We start from the raw sequence: 23536 nt of genomic DNA, 5'->3' as shown, positions 1-23536 counted from the left end.
CCAACTACCCATTCCCTAGAGTCAGCCCTCATCAGTTTCTTATATATCCTTCCAGAAACATTCTGTGGCTAAACAAACAATAGCAAATGTATTTTTTCCTTTTAAAAATTTTTCGGTAAAACACACATAACATTAAAAGTTACCCTTTTTATTTTTATATTTTCCTATTTTGAGACAGGGTCTTGCTTTGTCACCCAGGCTGGAGTACAGAGGCACAATCACAGCTCATGGCAGCCTCCAGCTCCTGGGCTCAAGGATTGTCCCACCTCAGCCTCCTGAGTAGCTGGGACTACATGCACACACCATTACACCTTGCTAATTTCTTTAATTTTTTTTTGTAGAGATGGAGTCTCGCTATGTTTCTCAGGCTGGTCTCAAACTCCTGGCCTCAAATGATCCTTCCTCCTCAGCCTCCCAAAGTGCTAGGATTACAGGTGTGAGCCACCCTGCCCTGCCTAAAAGTTACCATTATAACCATTTTTAAGCATGCAAGTCAGTGATATTAAGTACATTCACATTGCTTTGCAACCATCTCTTTTTTTGTCTAAATGCAAATGTTTGCATTTTATGTATAGTCTTGTCTTTTCTTTTCTTTTCTTTTCTTTTTTTTTTTTTTTTTTGATGGAGTTTTGCTCTTGTCGCCCCAGGCTGGGGTAGTGCAATGGTGTGATTTCGGCTCACTACAACCTCCACCTCCCGGGTTCCAGTGATTCTCCTGCCTCAGCCTCCCAAGTAGCGGAGATTACAGGCATGCACCACCATGCTTGGCTAATTTTGTATTTTTAGTAGAGGCAGGGTTTCTCCATGTTGGTCAGGCTGGTCTTGAACTCCCGACCTCAGGTGATCCGCCCACCTTGGCCTCCCAAAGTTCTGGAATTACAGGCGTAAACCACTGTGCCCGGCTGCATGTATAGTGTTTTTAACATCTTTTTTCATTTAGAAATATGTAAATTAAAAACCATTTTATTTTCTGCATAATGGTTGGATCATATTTTATTTTACTTAATTTATTTTATTTTATTTTTTTGATGGAGCCTCGCTCTGTCACCCACGTTGGAGTGCAGTGGCATGATCTCAGCTCACTGCAACCTTCCTCTCGTGGGTTCAAGTGATCCTCCTGCCTCAGCCTCCTGAGTAGCTGGGACTACAGGTGTGTACCACCATGCCTGGCTAATTTTTTGTATTTTTAGTAGAGATGAGGTCTCACCATGTTGGCCGGGCTGACCTCAGGTGACCAACTCCTGACTTCAGGAGATCCTCCCACCTCGGCCTCCCAAAGTACGGGGATTATAGGTAAGAGCCACTGCGCCTGGCCCATTTTTCTTTTTTTTTAAGCTATATAAATATTTGATCCACCTGCAATTTTGCCAGGTATATAGTAAGAACTATGACTCCCCATTGTACTAATATCATACCTCACTGTTTGAAATGCCACCTTTATTTACTTCATTTCTAAATGCGTTTGAATCCTTTTCTGGTTCTCTCTTCCAGCGATTCATCTGTCTGTATATTTGCTCGTACAATTCTATTTTAATTATTGTACCTTTATAATATTTTTAAAATATCTGGTATGGCTCGTGTCTCCTTATTGCTCTTTCTTTTTCACACATTTCCCAGCTGTTAATTTTAGAATTTTTTTCTAGTTCCAAAGCTATTAATTTATTACTTTATTGAGACTTTTTTTTTTTTTTTCTGATATGGAATCTCGCTCTGTCACCCAGGCTGGAGTGTAGTAGTGTGATCTTGGCTCACTGCAACCTCCGCCTCCTAGGTTCAAGTGATTTTGAACCTGCTTCAGCCTCCCAAGTAGCTGAGATTACAGGTGCCTGCCACCATGCCTCCCTAATTTTTGTATTTTTAGTGGAGACAGGGTTTCAAACATGTTGGCCAGGCTGATCTTGAACTTCTGACCTCAAGTGATCCACCTGCGTCAGCCTCCCAAAGTGCTGGGATTACAGGCATGAGCCACTGTGCCTGGCTGGGACTACATTCTTTTTATAAATTAACCCAAGGATAATTGATATCCATATGTTAACTCTTGCTGTCCAGGAACAGGGTGCACTGTACCATTGACTTAAGTCTCTGTGTTCTTCAAATAGTATTTACATTTTTTTTTTTTTTAGAGAGGCAATACATGCTTATGGTTATTCTTAGGTATTTTATCTTTTAGTTTATTATTCTCATTCATTTCTTAATTTAAAGGAATAATGTGTTTCAGCTACATGCACATGAGAAAAGTTATCATTGGCCGGGCGCGGTGGCTCAAGCCTGTAATCCCAGCACTTTGGGAGGCCGAGGCAGGCGGATCATGAGGTTATGAGATCGAGACCATCCTGGCTAACACGTTAAAACCCCATCTCTACTAAAAATACAAAAAATTAGCCAGGCATGGTGGCATGTGCCTATAGTCCCAGCTACTCAGGAGGCTGAGGCAGGAGAATGGCTTGAACCCGGGAGGCAGAGGTTGCAGTGAGCCGAGATTGTCCCACTGCACTCCAGCCTGGGTGACAGAGCGAGACTCTATCTCAAAAAAAAAAAAAAAAAAAAGTTATCATTTTGAAACTGAACTGTATTTGATTCATTTTTGGTGAATCCTGGTTTTCCAAACACGAAGTCATTGATGAGACAGACTTTCATTTTTAATTGTTAGTCTGTTTTCTGCTACTGACCGCCTTTTTGTCACTTTACATTTCTTCTCTGAGCCTTAGTTTCCTCATCTATAAATTGAAGACTCTAAAACAGATATCTAAAGCCTGTCTTCCCGCTCTGCCCACGTTGATTCTGATGTGATTAACTTCCTAGAGGCCTTATATCTGCTCAGGGAAGCCCTCTTGATGCTGGCACCTATGTGACTCCCAGTGGTTGAGGACCGTCTGAGCTCTGGATTTCTAGTCCCTTGTGGCCAGGCTGGTGGGCCACCATCAAGGTCATGTCAGGAAGCTCACTGTCCACCTTCTAGAGCTAATTTGTTTGGTTGGGTAGTTAAAGGTTTAGGGTCCTGGTTTGGAATTGCTTGAAGTGCCCTAGTATCTCCTCAGGAGTTCGCCTTTCCTTTTCATTCCCTCCTCTGGACCCTTAGCTCTCAGACCTACTATCCTCAGGCTGTCCACATGTCTCCCAGCGCCACCCTCATTGTCAACTCCTTCCTTTCCCTCTCTGCCTTCTGGCCCTCTCCCCCTGTCCCCTCAATACTCAGGGAAGGAAGTGGAGCCTTGGGTTGAAAGAACTGGCTTAGCAACGAGTCAGGGTTATGTTCTCATCCACCTTTGCCTTTCAATAGCTGTGTGATCTTTGGTAAGGTTTAGAGAGAATAAATGCAAAGTACTAACCTATGATTACTCCAGCAGGGGTCTTAGTGAATTGGTTTGCTCATTAGTGGTTAATAGTATTAATAGTAGCTTATTACATAAAGCTGTGTGCTGGGCTCTATAATAGGAGCTTTTACATATGACCCATTGAATCTTCACAAACAGCCCCAGGAGGAGGGTAAGAATTGTGTATCCCATTTTGCAGATGGGGAAAATAAAGCCCAGGAGAACTAACCTGTGCAAAGTCACACAGCTAATGATGTCTGAGCCATAATTCAAACTCAGCTTTAAGATGTCACTCGTGGGACTGAGGAACTGAATTTTTAGCTTACCGTGTTAATTTCAATGTAGAGCCACATGTGGCTAGTGGCTACCATATTGGACAATGCAGTTCCAGATGTGTGGCAGCAGCTCAGTTCCACGTTAGTCAGGAGGGAGTGCTCCTTCCTCCCGTGTCCTTTTATCCTCCCACGCCCCTCCCCTCAGCAGGTGGGTCTTACTTTTGGATGGAGAACACCTTCTGAGTTTAATTTTTGTTGCTTCTTTAATTCTAACAGTGTGAAGAGTGCCAGTGCTGGCAGCATGGGGTCTGCATGGGATTACTGGAAGAAAATGTGCCCGAGAAATACACCTGTTATGTTTGCCAAGACCCTCCAGGTAGAGATTTCTGGAGTCAGGGATATAACAGTATGTAGCCTTTTCCTTGGCACAGCTGGCTGTGACACATTCTAAATGTCTGTGGTCTTGAGACTCATTTCTTCAGCATCGGATATACTCCAGCTCCTCCTCGCCTCTGTTGCTGTCCCGCCTGGTGGCCAGCTATCCTGAACGTAGCAATAAGAGCACATGTGTGAAGGGGCCTACCTAGTGGAAGGCCTGGCCTTGAGCTAGAACTTTTCCTTTTCTTTAATTATGGTTTAAAAAAAATGCATGAGGCCGGGCGCAGTGGCTCACACCTGTAATCCCAGCACTTTGGGAGGCCAAGGCAGGCAGATCAACTGAGATCAGGAGTTCGAGACCAGCCTGGCCAATGTGGTGAAACTCCGTCTCTACTAAAAATACAAAAATTAGCTGGGCATGGTGACAGGCGCCTATAATCCCAGCTACTTGGGAGGCTGAGGCAGGAGAATCGCTTGAACCCAGGTGGCAGAGGTTGCAGTGAGCCGAGATCATGCCAATGCGCTCCAGCCAGGGCAACAAGAGCGAAACTTTGTCTCAAAAAAAAAAAAAAAAAAAAAAACCAGCATGAGATCTACCTGCAACAAATTTTTAAGTTTACAATACAGTATTGTTGTTAATAACTATAAGCACAATGTTGTACAGCAGATCTCTAGAACTTTCATCCTGCGTGATTGAAGCTCTGTAGAAAAGTGTAGAAACTTCACAAGTTTGAGTGTCATCCTTGTGTAGGGGCCATGCTAATCTTCTCTGTATTGTTCCTGTTTTAGTGTATGTGCTGCCGAAGTGGCACCTTTTCCTTTTCTTGAGGACTCATGAGGATGGGCGTGTGGGCTCTGTCTTTGGCTTTTGGGGGCTATTGGAGGGTTAGAAACTTGCCTTTGCCCCCTGTGGAAACATCTGCCCTTCATCATATCATTGCCATCGTGAAGGGAGAAATGCCCTTGAGGGGAAGGAGGAAGGCATGGTTGGGTAGAGCCTGTTGCCACCCTGAGCAGTGACTTAATTCCTTAGCAGGATCAGTTAGTTCCATGACTATAGGGGTCACCTGTGGCTCTTGATTGCTCCTTTCTAGAAGGGGTGGATTGTAAATATGCAGTTCATTGTCTTGGTTTCCATGGGATGGTGACATTGTCTCCCATTACCACCTGTAAGGTTCTCCCTCAGCTCTAGTCCCCTGATTCCTTCAGAGCTATACAGTGCTTGAGAACCTCTGCTTCTGTTACTCCTTTCTGTCCGATGAGGTGGGCCTGGTTCTCCTACTCCCAGTTTTGCTTATGAGGAAGAAATTGATCCTTGAGGATACAATTGACTTTCCTCATAAAGCAAATTGGAATTAGAACTGGTTTGCAGAGCCAGATCTCTTGATTTTGTTGGTTGTCTAGTGGGGGACTGGCCACCAGTTCATTTAAGAGCAAGCAGGTCCCCTCTGGGCCTGAAGGCCTCTGTTGTGACACTGTCTCCTTGTACTAAATGAGTCCATAGACCTAGAAGCATCTGCCTCCACTTGTCCGTTTATCCGAAGGAAAGAATAATCAGAAGATTTGACAGGTGAGCAAACACAAGTCCAGAAGGGACATGACTGACCCAAGATCACGCCACCAGCTAATGCCAGACAGGCGATGAGAACCAGTTGTCTCATACCTTTGCCTTGTAAAACAGGTAGTGCAGCTCTGAATCCTGCTGCTCTAGGCACTGCCTGCAGCAGCTGCCTCTGGGGTTCCCCCATATAATCCTGAAGGCTCCTTAGCATACCTTTTAAAAATCTTTTTTTCCCTACCGTGTCTTTCTCTCTACTTTTCCTTCTTTAGAAGTCACACACACCATCTTCATCAAATCCTGTGCACTTACTGAACTTCTACGACTTTAATCGCCAATACTGTGAATAGACTCTTCCTTGAACTGAGCACAGCATGTCTGCCACAGGGTCTACATTTATAGACTGACTCTGCAAAGGGTTGGACCAAAAGTTTAACAGATTCGTTTTTTAAAGGCTACTTAAAAATATTTTTAACAGAATCAAGGTGTATCCCCACCATGTGTATTAGTAAAGCCAGAAGTAGCTCAAAGACCTTAATAGGAATCACCTGGGTGTTTCAGGGTTTTTATAGATATTGACAGTCGAACAACAGTCTGGTTGAAAGCTTTTCCCTGGGACTTTGGAGCAGGTCATTTGGATAAGTCACATGTGCTTATGTTTTCAGTCCTTCCTAAGGAGCCCTGTAACAAATAGGATGGCTGAAGCCATCCAGTTCCTATGTTGTTCTAATGAATGGGTAACAGGTACAGAGAAGGGAAGGGGCCTGATCATCTGTTGAGTTAGGTGGTAGAAGGTACATTTGCAGGGGGACTCGAGGCATCTTTCCATTCATTTGGTAAGTCCATTCAAGATGCCTTTTGCCAGGCACTGGGGATACAACCATGAACAAGATAGTTCCTACTCTTTAGGCTCTTAGCTGGGTTGGGAGCCAGAAACAGAAGTTAAAACAAGTAAACAAGACTGTGTAAGGTAGTGATGAATGCTGTGATGGGAAAATTGATAAGATGACTTGAGGCACTGATGATGTTCTCAACTTTGGGAAGTAGCAGAAGGCCCCATTCCTGGGCAACATGGCAAAACCCCATCAAAAAAAATGAAAGAAAGAGAGAAAAAAAAATTAGCCAGGCATGGTGGTGCACACCTGTAGTCCCAGATACTTGGGAGGCTGAGGTGGGAGGATCACCTGAGCCCTGGGAGGTTGAGGCTGCAGTGAGCCATGATCATGCCACTGCACTGTAGCCTGGGCAACAGAGTGAGACCCTGTCAGCAAAAAAGGAAAAAAAATAAAAACCTTTCTGAGGAGGTGGTAAGGAGCCAACCCTGCAAAGGCTTAGGGAATAGTGCTGCAGACAGAAGGGATGCGCAAGTGAAGGTCTTGAGGCTGGAAAGAGTTTGATGTGTTTCAGAAACTGAAATGAGGCCAGTGTAAGGGTATGGAGGGGAAGACAGGAAGGAACTGGGTCCTGTGGGCCTCAGTAAGCCAGAGTTAGAGAGTTAGGGCTTTGGGTATTCTCCTTTGAGCAGGAGGAGGCAGTGGAAGATTTTAAGTAGGGGAGAGAATATTATGATTTAAATTTAGAGATAATCCAGGTGCCCAGCTCACCTCTGGCCAGTTCCAGGAAATGAGGAAGTACATGCCTTATTCACTACGTTATCCCCACTGCCGAATAGAGAGCCCAGCATATTGTAGGTGCCAAGAAAATGTACACTGGATGAATAAATGAACAAAATGAATATACTAATCTGTTCTTCCAGTAGTTAGTATGATAATTGTGTGAGAGTGATGAAATGGCCTGGGTTTCCTTCAGGCCATGTTTTAACCCTCTTGTTGTCACTGCTGTAGGTCAGAGGCCTGGCTTCAAGTACTGGTATGAAAAGGAGTGGCTGAGCAGGGGACATATGCATGGCCTGGCATTTCTAGAAGAGAACTACTCCCATCAGAATTCCAAGAAGATCGTGGCCACCCACCAGCTTCTTGGTGATGTGCAGAGAGTGATTGAGGTTCTGCATGGCCTGCAGCTCAAGATGAGCATCTTGCAGTAAGTGTGGCACCTGCAGTGCTGGGAGCAGTCTGGTTTGGCATGGTCTGGGGGCTGGGTAAATCTGAGAAATTAGAAAGCTACCAAAGCAACCAAATCATAAAACTGAGTTTGAGACCTTTACTAAAAATTATCAGTTACAGGATAAACATTCTTAAAAAAAAAAAAACAAAAAAACTATTGAGTAATAGCTTACATATAATTAAGTTCATCCATTTTTTTTTTTTTTTTGAGACGGAGTCTCGCTCTGTCGCCCAGGCTGGAGTGCAGTGGCGCAATCTCAGCTCACTGCAAGCTCCGCCTCCCGGGTTCACGCCATTCTCCTGCCTCAGCCTCTCCGAGTAGCTAGGACTACAGGCGCCCACCACCACGCCCGGCTAATTTTTTGTATTTTTAGTAGAGACGGGGTTTCACCGTGGTCTCGATCTCCTGACCTCGTGATCCTCCCGCCTCGGCCTCCCAAAGTGCTGGGATTACAAGCGTGAGCCACCGCGCCCGGCCAAGTTCATCCATTTTAAGAGTTCATTGAGGCCAGGCATGGTGGTTCATGCCTGTAATCCCAGCACTTTGGGAGGCCGAGGCGGGCGGATCATGAGGTCAGGAGTTCAAGACCAGCCTGACCAACATGGTGAAACCCCGTCTCTACTAAAAATACAAAAATTAGGCGGGCGTGCCGGTGTGTACCTGTAATCTCAGCTACTTGGGAGGCTGAGGCGGGAGCATTGCTTGAACCCGGGAGGCGGAGGTTGGGGTGAGCTGAGATCATGCCATTGTACTCCAGCCTGGGCAATAAGAGTGAAACTCCGTCTCAAAAAAAAAAAGAAAAACATTAAATTTTGACATTGTATGCAGCCGTGAAGCCACCACCAGAATCAATACATGGTGTGTGTATTTTGGTTTGTTTTTTGTTTTGGTGTACAGTTCTGAGGTTTTTTTTTTTTTTTTTTTTTTTGAGATGGAGTCTCACTCTGTCGCCCAGGCTGGAGTGCAGTGACGAGATCATGGCTCACTGCAGCCTCCACCTCCTGGGTTCAAGCGATTCTCCCACTTCAGCCTCCCAAGTAGTTGGGACTACAGGCGCATGCCACCATGCCTGGCTAATTGTTTGTGTTTTCTGTAGAGATGGGGTTTTACCATGTTGGCCAGGCTAGTCTTGAACTCCTGACCTCAAGTGATCCACCCACCTCGGGCTCCCAAAGTGCTGGGATTACAGGCATGAGCCACTGCACCTGGCTGAGTTATTTGTTTTTAATTGCTGTAAGATATACATAATATAAAATTTACCATCTTAACCACTTTTTTTTTTTTTTGAGACAGTCTTGCTCTGTCGCCCAGGCTGGAGTGCAGTGGTGCGATCTTGGCTCACTGCAACTTCCGCCTCCCAGATTCAAGTGATTCTCCTGCCTCAGCCTCCTGAGTAGCTGGGACTACAGGCGCATGCCACCATACCCGGCTAATTTTTGTATTTTTGGTAGAGACAGGGTTTCACCATGTTGGCCAGGCTGGTCTTGAACTCCTGACCTCAGGTGATCCACCCACCTCGGCCTCCCAAATTTCTGGGATTACAGGTGTGAGCCACAGCACCTGGCCCCATCTTAACCATTTTTAAGGGTACAGTTCTGCACAGTTGTCATTCACGTTGTTTTACAACCAGTCTCTAAAACCCTGGTGAAACTGAAGTTCTATGCCCTTTAGCAACAGCTCTCCATTTCCCTTTCCCCAAAGCCCCTGACAACCAGTATTTTCTACTTTCTGCCTCTCTGAATTTGACTTCTCTAGAGACCTCATGTAAGTGGAGTCATATAATGTTTGTCTTTTTGTGACTGGCTTATTTCACTTAGCATAGTGTCCTCAAAGTTCGTCCATGTTATATCATATGTAAGAATTTCCTCCCTTTTTAAGGCTGAGTAATAACTTGTTTTATGTGTATGCCACACTTTGTTTATCCCTTTCATGCTAAATATTCCTTTTTTTTTTTTTTTAACGAGAGATGGAGTCTTGCTTTATTTCCCAGACAGAAGTGCCGTGGCTACTCACAGGTGCAATCATCAAGCACTGCAGCCTCAAACTCCTGGGCTCAAGCAACTCAGCTCATTCTTTTTTTTTTTTAATTTTATTTTTCTTTTTTCTGAGACAGAGCCTTGCTCTGTCACCCAGGCTGGAGTGCAGTGGCGTGATCTCAGCTCACTGCAACCTCCACCTCCCAGGTTCAAGTGATTCTCCTGCCTCAGCCTCCTGAGTAGCTGAGATTATAAGTGCCCGCCACCATGCCCAGCTAATTTTTGTATTTTTAGTATTATCCAGGTGTGGTGGTGTGTGCCTGTAATCCCAGCAACTCGGGAGTTTAAGGCAGGAGAATCGCTTGAACCCAGGAGGTGGAGGTACCAGTGAGCCAAGATCACGCCACTGCATTCCAGCCTGGGTGACTGAGTGAGAGATGGGGTTTCACCATGTTGGCCAGGTGACCTCAGGTGATCTGCCCCTCTTGGCCTCTCTAAGTGCTGGGATTACAGGCGTGAGCCACCATGCCCGGGCTGGCCTCAGCTCATTCTAAACATTCTTGATTCGTAAAAAAGGTAAAATTGAAAAAGCTGCTGGAACAGATATTGTTGGCAGGCCTGTTCTCTAGCACAGTGGTTGCTCAGTAAAAATGTCTCTTTGTGGTTTGCTCATACAGAAAAGCTTTAAACCTTTTGGAGCTGGACTTCTGGCTTTTAGTGGCCAGAGAATGAAATTTAGTGTGAATTTCCTCTTGTGGTTGCATTCTATATGTCAGATGACCCAACTTCATGTAAGCTGTGATAAACACATGTGGCTCTTATTAGGGTCTGTTGGCTTTTTGTTGTTGTTGTTGTGTTGTTGTTGAGACAGAGTCTCACTCAGTCACCCAGGCTGGAATGCAGTGGCGTGATCTTGGCTCACTGGTACCTCCACCTCCTGGGTTCAAGCGATTCTCCTGCCTTAAACTCCCGAGTTGCTGGGATTACAGGCACACACCACCACACCTGGATAATTTTTTTTTTTTTTTTGAGACCGAGTCTCGCTCTGTCACCCAGGCTGGAGTCCAGTGGCGTGATCTCGGCTTACTGCAAGCTCCGCCTCCTGGGTTCATGCCATTCTCCTGCCTCAGCCTCCCAAGTAGCTGGGACTACAGGCGCCTGCCACCACGCCCGGCTAATTTTTTTGTATTTTTAGTAGATACGGTGTTTCACCGTGTTAGCCAGGATGGTCTTGATCTCTTGACCTTGAGATCCACCCACCTCGGCCTCCCAAAGTGCTGGGATTACAGGCGTAAGCCACTGCACCCGGCCTAATTTTTGTATTTTTAGTAGAGATGGGGTTTCACCATGTTGTCCAGGCTGGTCTCAAGCTCCTGGCCTCAAGTGATCCGCCCACCTTGGCCTCCCAAAGTACTGGGATTACAGGCGTGGGCCACTGTGCCCGGTCGATCTCTTGGCTGTTATAACCTACCCTACTTTACCAAATACAGCAACAGGGCCTTGAGTGGGGTAGGCCTCTTCCATGGTTTCCATGGGTGGAGCCTGGACTAGAATCCAAATCCTGGCTCTGTCAGGTACTTTTCTAACTGTCTCTCTATGTGATACTGTGTGACCTTGTGAGCTTTCTTTTGGTTTTAGTATAGTCTGTGTCAGGGACTGCTTTTATTTAAGTTGTAAACAGTGGCAGACTAGTGCCATGAGTGAGTTAAAACTTGATAGGCTGCTCCTGGATAGGATTTCCTTTGTGCTGATTAGTCCTAGAGGAGGCCTGGTGTCAGGGAGAGTGGAGTATCAGGGCCCTGAGATGGCGAGATGGGAATCTGCTTCCTCTTGTGCTCTCTGGCACACAGAGGCCTGGCTTCAAGATCTGCGTGACAAAGTTGGTGGAGGAGGGAACATTCAACACGGGTCTGCTTTGGTTTGGGTAAAAGCTGAGCTGCTGTAACAAGGACCCCCCACATAGAAGCTCAAACAAAACAGAAGTTTCTTTCTCATATAAATGAATGGTTCAAGGCTAGGCAGGGATCTAGGCTAGGTGGGAGACTTTTCTCCAGGATTCCATCCGTGGGGTTGGGAACCTTGTTTCCTTCTGTCTTACGGCTCCAGCATTCTCTTAGGGTTCCCCTTATCTGCATGGTCTTAGGTTCCTTTTGTCTTATTGCTCTGGCATTCTCTTGGGATACTCCCATTTGCATGGTTGAAGCAGTTTCACCTGCACCTCAGCTCTACCCCAGTCCCCAGGAGGGGGAAAAGAGAGAAAGAAGAGGGAGGGCAAATAGTTTCATGGACAGGCCTAATGGCAGGGCAGGCTGGGCAGGTGGCCACAGGCCCTGCTTATACTTAGGAGTAGGGGTGGGGGTGGGGATAAAAGGAGAAGGAGAGATCGGATGCTGGGGCGATTAGCAGTTGCTGTGAGAGAATCTGTTGAGGTGAACTGAATCAAATGACTGCCCTGGATTGGATGTCAGAGACTAGCTATTTCCTCACATTTCATAAAACAGGAAAACTTAACCCCATATAAACCAAATGAGTTTGTTTTTAATGAGATGGCAGCAATTAAGTGAAGTAGGTGGATGGTGCTCCACGTGAATGCCTGGGAAACCTCAGAGGCTACTCCTGATTGTAAACTTTGCTATGTTTCTTTAAAAAAATTTTTTTTTTTTTTTTTTTTTTTTTTAGAGATGGAGTCTTGCTGTGTTGCACAGGCTGGTCAAGTGATCTACCTGCCTTGCCCTCCCAAAGTGCTGGGGTTATAGGTGTGAGAAACTGTGTCTAGCTCATATTTCTTTTATTTTTATTATTTTCTTCTCAACAGTCTTAATACGGCTGAACTTTATAAAAATAATAATTGTTATCCTCCCACCTCAGCCTCCTGAGTAGCTGGGACTATAGGTGCCTGCATTTCTTTTCATTTGAGGGTTCTGTCAGATGCTGTTCTCTTTTTTCTTACTGAAATGCCAGTGTTCCTGGCTCTGGCCCATATTCTGAAGCCTTGCCCTTTCTTTTTTATGTTTTTGAGACAAGGGTCTCTGTCACCCAGGCTGGAGTGCAGTGGTACGATCGTGGCTTACTGCAACTTCTGCCTCCCGAGTTCAAGCGATTCTTATGCCTCAGCCTCCCCAGTAGCTGGGATTGCAGGCATGTACCACTGCACCTGGCTAGTTTTCATATTTTTAGTAGAGACTGGGTTTTGCCATGTTGCCCAAGCTGATCTCAAACTCCTGGGCTCAAGTGCTTTGCCTGCCTCGGCCTCCTGAAGTGCTGGGATTATAGGCGTGAGCCACTGTGCCTAGCCCCTTGTCCCTACTGAATCCTCATCTAGATCCTCCATCTTTAGAGAAATGACTGTTTGTAGTAGAATTAAATCTGTCTTCTAGCAATTCAGAAGAGGGCATAGGAAGATCTTGGTACTACAGATGGAGAAAAGATCCTGGGAAAGGGGAAGGTGGCCCCAGTATGTCTCTGTATTCATGTATGGTCTCTGTTGTCATGGGCTCTGGGTCTTTATTCTCAGAAATATTGTTCCCCAGTGACCTGGTGAATTTATTTTCAAAGACGAACAATAAAACTGGGAGTAACTTCAGAGCATCTGTCATCATAAAAAACATGGCCTGGATGGCTGTGCTTACCTTCTTCATGATTGACAGGGCTTACAAGGAAATGGCAGGGTCATGCTTGTGAGGAGTAGCACCTTCAGATCCCAGTTGAAAGGATGAAAATTGTAGGTGGGAGGAAGCAAAGACTTTAATGGTTTTTTTAATAAAGAGCAGGTCTGTACTATGGCTCGTGTGTTCCATGTTAACAGGTAGTGGACCTGAAAGTTAACAATGACTCCCATTTCCCTTGAGTAGTTGTGATTTTAGTGGTGTGTCTGGGTCCTGGGTAGGCTCCTGGGACAGGCTGATACCCTGTCTGGAGGTGTCCCAAACAATTGATGCCAGTTGTTTCCCCTCTTCCTCAGTGGCTAGCAGTGGTATGGGATTGCTGGAGTGGGAGAGCTGAGACGGGATAGTTGCAGGCCCTTGGGAGCAGAATTTTAGTTCTGTAACATCACTCTATGCCTTCATGTATATGACCACTTCCACTTTCACAGGAAGGTACAGGAAGGCATCCACAGCATTTTATGTGCACATACATGGAGGCACAGCTTTCAGTAGATGCTCACAGGAGTCTGTGGCCCTAAAAAGGATAAGAATCCCTGTTCTTTTCTTTAATAACAAACTTTTTTCTTTGGAATGGTGAGAACAAAGTTTCAGAATAGTTTTTAGAAGCTTTATCATTAATGACCTATACATAAAGGACAGTTGATTTTTTTTTTTTAACCCCTGGGTAATCATTGCATTTTTGTAATCGAATGCCATTACATGCTGGGATCATTGTGACTGTTTATTAATAAGTTAAGGTTATTTTTAGTAAGTCACATTTGAAGAGCACTTTACCACCATTAATTCACTTGTTATGAAACTCAGTGGTTGATGGCGTTGGCAAAAAGAGTCAAATTCTGTAAAATACTTGAAGATACTTATTCTGAGCCAAATATGAGGACCTTGACATGTGAGACACCCTCAAGAGATCCTGAACATGAGCCCAAGGTGGTCAGGCTACATATAGCTTGGTCTCACACATTTTAGGGAGACATAAGACATCAATACATATAAGAAGTACGTTGGTTGGGTCCAGAAAGGCAGACCAACTTGAGGGGTGGGTGGGCTTCCAGGTCATAGGTAGATTCAAAGATTTTCTGATTGGCAATTGGTTGAAAGAGTTATTATCTAAAGAGTCAAGTTATTATCTAAAGGCCAGTCGCCAGGCTCGGTGGCTCACGCCTTTGGGCTCCCAGCACTTTGGGAGGCCAAGGCGGGCAGATCACCTGAGGTCGAGAGTTCGAGACCAGCCTGACCAACATGGAGAAACCCCATCTCTCCTAAAAATACAAAATTAGCTGGGCATGGTGACGCATGCCTGTAATCCCAGCTACTTGGGAGGCTGAGGCAGGAGAATTGCTTGAACCTGGGAGGCGGAGGTTGTGGTGAGCTGAGATCGCACCATTGCACTCCAGCCTGGGCAACAAGAGCGAAACTACGTCTCAAAAAAAAAAAGAAAGAAAGAAAGGAGTGTCTGGGTTAAAATAAGGGGTTGTGGAGACCAAGGTTCTTACCATGTAGACGAAGCCTCCAAGTAGCAGGCTTCAGAGAGAATAGATTGTAAATGTTTCTTATCAGACCTAAAAAGGTGCCAGACTCTTCCTTAATTTTCTCCTGGATCAGGAAAGGACTTGGAAAGGAAAGGGGGTTCTCTATAGAATGTAGATTTCCCCACAAGAGACAGCTTCCAGGGCTAGTTCAAAATATGTCAAAGAAGTATATTTTGGGGTAAAATACTTTGATTTGTTTCAGTACCTGCTATCTGTTATGTTGGTATCTCAATTGTTACAAACAGTCTGTTTTGTCAGTCTTAGGGTCTCTGTTTTAATGTTAATGCTGGTCAGTTGTGCATGAATTCCAAAGGGAGAAGGGTATAATGTGGCTTGTCTGACTCCCTTCCCATCATGGCCTGAACTAGTATTTCAGGTTAATGCTGGAATGCTCTTGGCCAAAAGGAGGGGTCCATTCAAGTTGGTTGAGGGGCTTAGAATTTTATTTTTGGTTTACAATAGCAGACAGATCAGACAGATAATCAGCCCAGTTTCACAGAGGAGGAAGTAGGAATGATTCTGGTTGAGTGAGTTGTCCCAGAGTTGAAATCCAGTCAGGTCTTCTGACTGAGAGTCCAGTCCCACTCACTGTGTGTGACCACAGTGGGAGCTCACTAAGGAGTGGTCTCCTTGGAGACCACGGATTCACATTCCCTCTTGTTTAGCAAATGGTAGTGTGTGGTCAGATGGCCCAGGTGGAGCTGCTGTCCCTACTGGGAGAGTATTTAGGAATTGAGAATACCCGCAATGGTGCCAGTTACTCCAAAGCCCATGCCCTCTTTGTCCTCTCCACAGAAGCCGGGAGCATCCTGATCTGCCGCTGTGGTGCCAGCCTTGGAAACAGCACTCAGGGGAGGGGAGATCTCATTTCAGAAACATCCCTGTCACTGACACCAGGAGCAAGGAGGAAGCTCCAAGCTATAGAACTTTGAACGGGGCAGTGGAGAAGCCCAGGCCCCTGGCCCTGCCCCTGCCGCGTTCTGTGGAGGAGTCCTATATCACCAGTGAGCATTGCTATCAGAAGCCCCGCGCCTATTACCCTGCCGTGGAGCAGAAGCTGGTGGTGGAGACGAGGGGCTCTGCCCTCGACGATGCAGTCAACCCCCTCCATGAGAACGGCGATGATTCCCTTTCCCCGCGCCTGGGCTGGCCTCTAGACCAAGACAGGAGCAAGGGGGACAGTGACCCCAAACCCACCTCCCCAAAGGTATGTGGCTGCCTTGTACTTGTTCTTCATTCATTGCGTGAGTGCTTGTAAGTTATCCTCCTAGGTTTGAATACTGTATGGAAGATATTTATTAATAAAACTGTATTTAAATTTGCTTACCATATATATTTTTTGGTTTGCCAAAATGGGTGCAAAGTCAGGAGAGCCCTCTTAAGCCAAAGATCCTTGGTTCCAGGAAGCACCCACAAAATGGCATAGTCAAGTGTGGAGCCTGGGGAGGGGGGCGCGGGTGTGGAGGGAGGGAGAGGTGGGAAGTAGCAAGGAGAAATGGGTTAGGAAAACTCTTCTTTAAGGCAGTTTGCATTATAATTGCACCTAGATGTTAATTCTTAGCATGAGCAAACAATGAGTCAAATGTTTTGTTAGGCAGAATTTTTTCAATACAGTTGCGTGATAGCTTTATTTTTACTTTTAACTTTGAAGCCCTGTGATAAAAATGGTACACTTTGTCAAAATATTGCTGGTTTCATCAGTTTTCCCAAGAGCCAGTTTTGGTTTTTTGTTATTCAAGTCATTCTCTTCTAGAACCCCCTTGTGTCACCTCATTGCCGGTGTTTTCATCTCTAACTGCTCACTAGGCTCATTGTGCTCTGTCCTCAGTTGTCAGTGAGGCTTTGTATGATTTGAGAGTTTCATCCTTACTTCCCAGACTTTCTCCTGCAGGTTGGTGCCACCAGCGTTAAATACATTGCTGCATAGTGCCAAGGGGATCCTAGATTACAAGCCCCTCAAGGGAGGGGATTGTACCTCATTCATCCTTATACCCTTGACTGTGTCTAAACAGTGTTGGGCAAGGTGATAAGGACACAGTCTTTTGAGACAGACGCAGTTTCAGTTCTGAGCTCAGCCCCTTACTGTGTGACTCTGAGCGGGTTACTTCACCTTTCTGACCAGACCTGTTTTCTCGCCTGTAGAATGGGGCCAGTGAAGCCCCCTCAGTTACTGTGGAACATATTTGTGAAAATCCCTCAGTACATTGTTTTGCACATAGTAAGTACTAAATAAACATTGGCTAGAATCTATTTCATTTCAAATGGATGAATGAAAGGTTGAGTTACCGAATCCTAGAAAAGGTTTGTGGTCCTGTGGATCAGGCAGGTTTCCTGGAGATATCTGGCACATAAAGCCAGGAAATACTAGGCCTCAGCAAAGCAACCAGGGTTAACAGTCTCTTCCATTGATGGTAAGCTGACTGTAAGCTGGCCTTGCTTTTATGTGCCTTACCCTATTTCATCCTCAGGAACCTTCCAAATAGGTTTTAGTATCCCCATCCTCCCACCGAGGAAGCAGAGGCTCAGAGACATGAAGTAGTCCATCCAGACTCGCACATTCGCAGGAGATGGAGCTCAGACTTGACACATGTTGGTGCGACTCCCATGTACTAACCCTTGTCTGCACTAGCCCTGCTCTAATCAGCTCTCAGGGCTCTGGAAGCCATTCTGTGAGGCTTACTTTAGGCTAGGACATTGGCCTAGTCAGTAGGAAGCAGCTGTGGGTCCCCTGAGCTAGAGTGTTACCCTGAGGTAGTTGGAATTGGTACAGTGGGCAAGCTTCTGCCCAGTTCCTAAGTGGGAAATAGGAAAGGGAGGTAGGGATTAGGAGTATTGAAACTGCAGCTAGTATTTCAGATGGCTGGAAACGCTGGCTGTTTGAAAAATGGGCCAGGGGCTATCTCCATTCAGTAATTTCCATGCCATTGCATCCCCAGGTGAAGGAATATGTCTCCAAAAAGGCCCTATCAGAGGAAGCCCCTGCTCGGAAGCTGCTGGACAGAGGTGGAGAGGGGCTGCTGAGCTCCCAGCACCAGTGGCAGTTTAACCTGCTGACCCATGTGGAATCTCTTCAGGATGAAGTTACGCACAGGATGGACTCCATTGAGAAGGAGTTGGATGGTAGGGCTCCTTCCTTGGCCCCCTGTGCATTGCATGCACTCCGAGCACCCCAAGACGAGCTGCTTTCTGAGCCCCCTAATCTGAGTTTACAGGAACCGCTGTACTCTTTGCTTCTCTTCTTTTCAGCCTCTCCCCACCTCCATTCTCCCCTCAGGATGGATGAGCCTTACTTTTAGTATTTATCAGGCGCAAGATCTGCATGATGTTGGGTCCTGCCTCACTTGTCCGATCCCTTCTGTAAAGTTGAGTACGCAGAGAGAGGGCAACTGGCAGTCCTGCTTGCAGGAAATGTGTGATCTAAGCCAATCTTTACAAACAAGTTCTGTGAGAAATTAAAATTTTGACTTGAGTTTTAGGATATCTGAGGATTTAATCTGAAAAACCTCTTATTCCAATCTTTGATAAAATCTAAAATGAAGCTTTCTCCTCGTAAGCCAGTAGAGATTTGAGAATTTGGCTGAGTCATTTGTATGGCCCCAGGTATTCCTTCCAGATATTGGTGGTTATGGACAGGCCTGGAGGATCAAACCTGTGATGATGAACACGATCAAGTTCAGTCTGTCTACAGGAAGTTGATGGTTTTGGTTGATGAAATATTCCCTAATTATTTGTTTTCATGTTAAAAATGGAGCCCAGTTAAGAAAGAAATGTTGTTTGATAATTCTGGGTACAGTCTGGCTATGGTTTTTTACTGTAACTGGGAATATAAAACATACATGAAATAACTCAGGAGAAAATGCCATCTGTTGTACAAGTGAGGCCATGAGGTGTGGCTGGGACACATGTGGCTGATGTCATGCCAGGGGAGGAGAGTGCTAACAGGAGGGCTTCCTAAAACTCCTGAGACTGAAGTTGAGCTTTAAGCAGAGTGATGATGTTTCCTACTGGAGAGGACTCAGGGTGGATGATCTGGCTAGACTGGAAAAAGGGTTGCCCTGTTGGAGGACAGTGAGAGAGACAGCAAGACCTAGGCTGAGTGTGGTGGCTCACACCTATAATCCCAGTACTTTGGGAGGTCAAGGTGGGAGGATTGCTTGAGGCCAAGCTGGGCATCACAGTCTCTACAAAAAAATAAAAAACTAGCCAGGTGTAGTAGGGGTGTAGTCCCAGCTACTTGGGAGGCTGAGGCGGGAGGACTGCTTGAGCCCAGGAGTTGGAGGCTGCAGTGAGCTGTGATTACACCACTGTACTCCAGCCTGTGTAACACAGACCCTGTCTCTAAAAAAATAAAGTAAAAAAAAGGAATTGTAACTGATGCCACTGTCTGTGAAAAACATATTATTAGAGAGCTGAAGGAGGATATAATGCCAGACAAAAAAGTGTAGCTCTCGAGAGAATGGGAGTAGGAGTGGCTCTGAGTCCCCGAAAGAGGATTAGCACCATGGAAACAGGATGGATGTTCGGTTGTTGCCACAGGGACCTTCCCTCAGGGGAGAATTTAAAGTCTACTCACATCTTACCTCCTTAATCCTCTCTTCAGCCTGGTTCGACCTCTCTAGCCCTGCCGAATAGGCAGTGTGGCAAGGATGGTAGGCCTGAACCCCCTTCTTTGGCCTCACAGACGACCTCTTGTGTGTCTTGCTAATTCAGAGCCACATATTCTGTACATTTCTAAGACTCTAGGCCCTGAGAGAGATACCAAGAAAGCATTAAAATAAATGATAAAGCTTAAAGATTTTATTTAGGTAAACAGACTTTTGCATAGTATTTAAGATTAATCAGAATCCCTTTTTAGGGAATCAACTCTTTATTTAAACACCAAGATAAACTAAGCTTTCATAACCAAGTTTTAAAATAGGAATTTGGATGTAACATTCCTTTTTTAAAAAGCTGGCCTGCTTAGCTGGGTGTGGTGGTGCACACGTATAATCCTAGCTACTCGGGAGGCTGAGGCAGGAGAATCTAGGAGGCGGAGGTTGCAGTGAGCCGAGATCATATCACTGCACTCCAGACTGAGCAACAGAGTGAGACTCAGTCTAAAAAATAAAAAATTTAAAAAAATTTAAAAGCTGACCTGGCGTGGTGGCTCACACTTGTAATCCCAGTGCTTTGGGAGGCCAAGGCAAGAGGATCACTTGAGGCCAGGAGTTCAAGGTTACAGTGAGCTATGATTGTGTCACCGTACTCCAGCCTGGGTGACAGAGCAAGACCCCATTTCTTTAAAAAAAAAAAAAAAAAGCCTAGTAAGCTATTATATGAAATATATATATGCCATTGTTTTACAATTGGCCATTATTTAATTATTTATGTAGTTATGTGAATAGTACTTTATTTATTTATTTATGTATGTATGTATGTATGTATTTTTGAGACGGAGTCTCGGTCTGTTGCCCAGGCTGGAGTGCAGTGGCATGATCTCGGCTCACCACAACTTCCACCTTCTGGCTTCAAGCGATTCTCCTGCCTCAGCCTCCCGAGTAGCTGGGATTATAGGCATGCGCCGCCATGCCTGGCTAATTTTTGTATTTTTAGTAGAGACGGGGTTACACTATGTTGGCCAGGCTTGTCTCGGAGTCCTGACCTTGTGATCCGCCTGCCTTGGCCTCCCAAAGTGCTGGGATTATAGGTGTGAGCCACTGTGCCCGGCCTGAACAGTACTTTAAAACTAAAAGACAAAGGATATTTAATGACCATGAAAAGTAAAAAAGTCTTTTGGCATTAGAGATATTATTTTCTTAAATAAAAAATGTTGCCTTGGTGAGCAGTGGTCTCTATACGCATAATCTTAGTGTATTTGAATAGAAATATTTGCTCTGTAACCTTCTATCTTGCTAGCAACCACTATACTAGTTGGAAGCTGTTCTGCATCTTTAAAAGAGACACTTGGGATGGTGCAGCACATGGTGTGGAGAGGGTGGCCTGCTGGATGCTGGGGTCCAGAGGAGATGCTGTTGACTTCCCACAGTCCTGGCTTTGTTCTTCAGCCTAGCAGACCTAGACAGACAGCTTCCATCCCAGAAACTCCACACATTCCTGTTAACCAAGCTCAGGCACTACTGAGTGGCTTAGACTCTTCCAGTCTGAGCGTTGGTGCGCTTTCGCACGGTGCATGCCTCCTGGGCCACTGTAGTATCGGGATGTCTTTGGTGAGCCTGGAACTAGCTCCAGGGTAGTTAGGGTGACCTTAAGAGGGGCCTCTCAGCAACTGTAGGATCATCTTGCAAAAGATTGACTGACTCTCTTTGCTGTTGGAATGACCCATCCAGTCCTGACTGCCTTTTCTCCATTTATTTATTTTTATTTTATTTTATTTTATTTTATTTTTTTAAGACGGAGTCTTGCTCTTTCTCGCCCAGGCTGGAGTGCAGTGGCACGATCTCGGCTTACTGAAGCCTCTGCCTCCCAGGTTTAAGCGATTCTTCCTTCCTCAGCCTCCCAAGTAGCAGGCAGATGCCTGCCACCACACCTGGCTAATTTTGTATTTTTAATAGAGATGAGGTTTCACCATGTTGGCCAGGCTGGTCTTGAATTCCTGACCTCAGGTGATCCACCTCCCTCGACTTCCCAAAGTGTTGGGATTACAGGCATGCGCACCCGGCCTCTCCATTTATTTTTGTGCCTGTTTGCTGAACAGTCCCCTGTCTCCTTCTAGTTTTTCTTAAAGACTTAGTGGTGTTTTGAAACTGGTCACTATGCAGTTTTCTTGCTCAGCAGGCCACTAGTTCCTCTCATGTGACTGATCTTTTACTCATGGTTTTCAACCTTAAGTCTGAGGAGGTGGTCTTACTTTTCTTATTTCCAAGTCCTTGTACTTGCTGGAATTAGGAAGAGAGAAGGTTCCTCCTTCTTGGAACCCCCAAATACCAATAAGAAATATGATGGAGGAGGATAAGCTACATAGGGCCCAGAGCAATGGGTAGGGCACTTTGCTGGACCACACATTCCTTCTCTCACTGTGTTAGTTGCAGGCTTGCCACGTTTCAGACACAGGTGAGTGTTAGGGATATAGTGGCAAGCAAGGCAGACTCAGCCTTTGCCCTCATGGAACTTGATCTAGTGGGAGAGACATATATTAATCAAATCATCCCATTATCTGTAATGACAAACCATAGTAAATGCTCAAAGGAGAACATGTGATACCATAGCACCTGTAATGCGAGGACCAGATTCAGGGTATAGGGTTGGGGAAGGCTTCCCTAAAGAATAGCTCACAGGAAACAGAAGATTTAGAAAGGTGGAGAGGAAGGTAGGGCTGAATCCGAGGACAGGAGAGGATTGTGCAGTAGGTTGCAGGCTGCTTGATGAAGAGGTACTGGGTGGGCCTTCCTTTTGCTGCACTCCAGGGTCCAGAAGGTGCTCAGTATGGGTTGGTGCATGAACTAGAAAGGCTACAGGCAGGCTGGGATAGCACAGGGGCTACTTGCAGGGGGTGGTTCTTGTCAAAGGTGCAGGGTTCCCAGATGGTCTCTCCCCAAATGCCAGAGCTTTAGGGGGTAGCTTAGGGAAGAACAAACATCTTTCTGTAGAGAAATACTTGTTCTCACAAGCAAGACAGCTTTCTAGATATTGAATCAATGATGATAATGTTAATGAATACCTGAAATCTTACAATAAATATTTAAAGGGGCCGGGCATGGTGGTTCATGCCTGTAATCCTAGCACTTTCAAAGTGGCCAAGGCAGGTGGATCACCTGAGGTCAGGAGTTCGAGGCCAGCCTGGCCAACATGACGAAACCCCGTCTCTACTAAAAATACAAAAATTAGCCAGGTGTGGTGGCGTGTGCCTGTAATACCATCTACTCAGGAGGCTGAGGCAGGAGAATTGCCTGTACCCGGGAGGCGGAGGTTGCAGTGAGTCAAGATCATGCCATTGTACTCCAGCCCAGGCAACAAGAGCGAAACTCTGTCTCAAAAGAAAAAAAAGGCCAGGCCCAGTGGCTCATGCCTGTAATCCTAGCACTTTGGGAGGCCAAGGCGGGTGGATCACCTGAGGTCAGGAGTTTGAGACCAAAATACAAAAATTCGCCGGGCGTGGTGGCACATGCCTGTAATCCCAGCTGCTTGGGAGGCTGAGGCAGGAGAATCGCTTGAACCCGGGAGGCAGAGATTGCAGTGAGCTGAGATCGCGCCACTGCACTCCAGCCTGGGCAACACAGTGAGACTCCATCTCAAAAATAAATAAATAAATAAATAAATAAATAAAGGGAGAAAATAATATCAGAGTATTCTGTGCCACTGATGATTATGTATCATCAGGAATTAATACGAAGCAAATCAGAGTTTATGATATACAAATAGGCCTTTTCAAGACCCTATAGATTTGCATTTTTCTTGACAGGATGCTAAAACACCAGGCTCTCTGATTTTCAACATGGGAAAGCTTTTTTATTTTATTTATTTTATTTTATTTTTTGAGATGGAGTCTCGCTTTGTCGCCAGGCTGGAGTGCAGTGGCACGATCTTGGCTCACTGCAACCTCCGCCTCCCGGGTTCAAGCAATTCTCCTGCCTCAGCCTCCTGAGTATCTGGGACTGCAGGTGTGCACCACCATGCCTGGCTAATTTTTGTATTTTTAGTGGAGATGGGGTTTCACCATGTTGGCCAGGATGGTCTTGATCTCTTGACCTTGTGATCTGCCCACCTCGACCTCCCAAAGTGTTGGGATTATAGGCATGTGCCACCGCGCCCGGCCGGGAAAGCTTTTTAAAGAGTGAGTG

At 45.7% G+C, this 23536-nt stretch overlaps 1 protein-coding gene and 1 non-coding gene across 2 annotated transcripts in view; one reads left to right on the top strand and one right to left on the bottom strand.

Moving 5' to 3' along the window:
• Nucleotides 1-23536, top strand: part of PHF20 (PHD finger protein 20) — a 176092-nt gene that overhangs the window by 149217 nt on the left and 3339 nt on the right. Inside the window, exons 14-17 of the mRNA XM_058432861.1 lie at nucleotides 3866-3965; nucleotides 7370-7565; nucleotides 15555-15966; nucleotides 17696-17879. Of these exons, the coding sequence (XP_058288844.1) occupies nucleotides 3866-3965; nucleotides 7370-7565; nucleotides 15555-15966; nucleotides 17696-17879 (892 nt within the window). The remainder of the gene's footprint in view (nucleotides 1-3865; nucleotides 3966-7369; nucleotides 7566-15554; nucleotides 15967-17695; nucleotides 17880-23536) is intronic.
• Nucleotides 4674-4779, bottom strand: LOC116461592 (U6 spliceosomal RNA). The gene has a single exon (XR_004246124.1). It is a non-coding gene; the product is annotated as a U6 spliceosomal RNA (small nuclear RNA).

This window comes from Hylobates moloch, unplaced genomic scaffold (assembly GCF_009828535.3).
Source record: "Hylobates moloch isolate HMO894 unplaced genomic scaffold, HMol_V3 SCAFFOLD_21, whole genome shotgun sequence".
NCBI lineage: Eukaryota > Metazoa > Chordata > Mammalia > Primates > Hylobatidae > Hylobates > Hylobates moloch.
The sequence above is the reverse complement of the archived record's forward strand: the minus strand, read 5'-3'. Positions and strand labels throughout refer to the sequence as shown.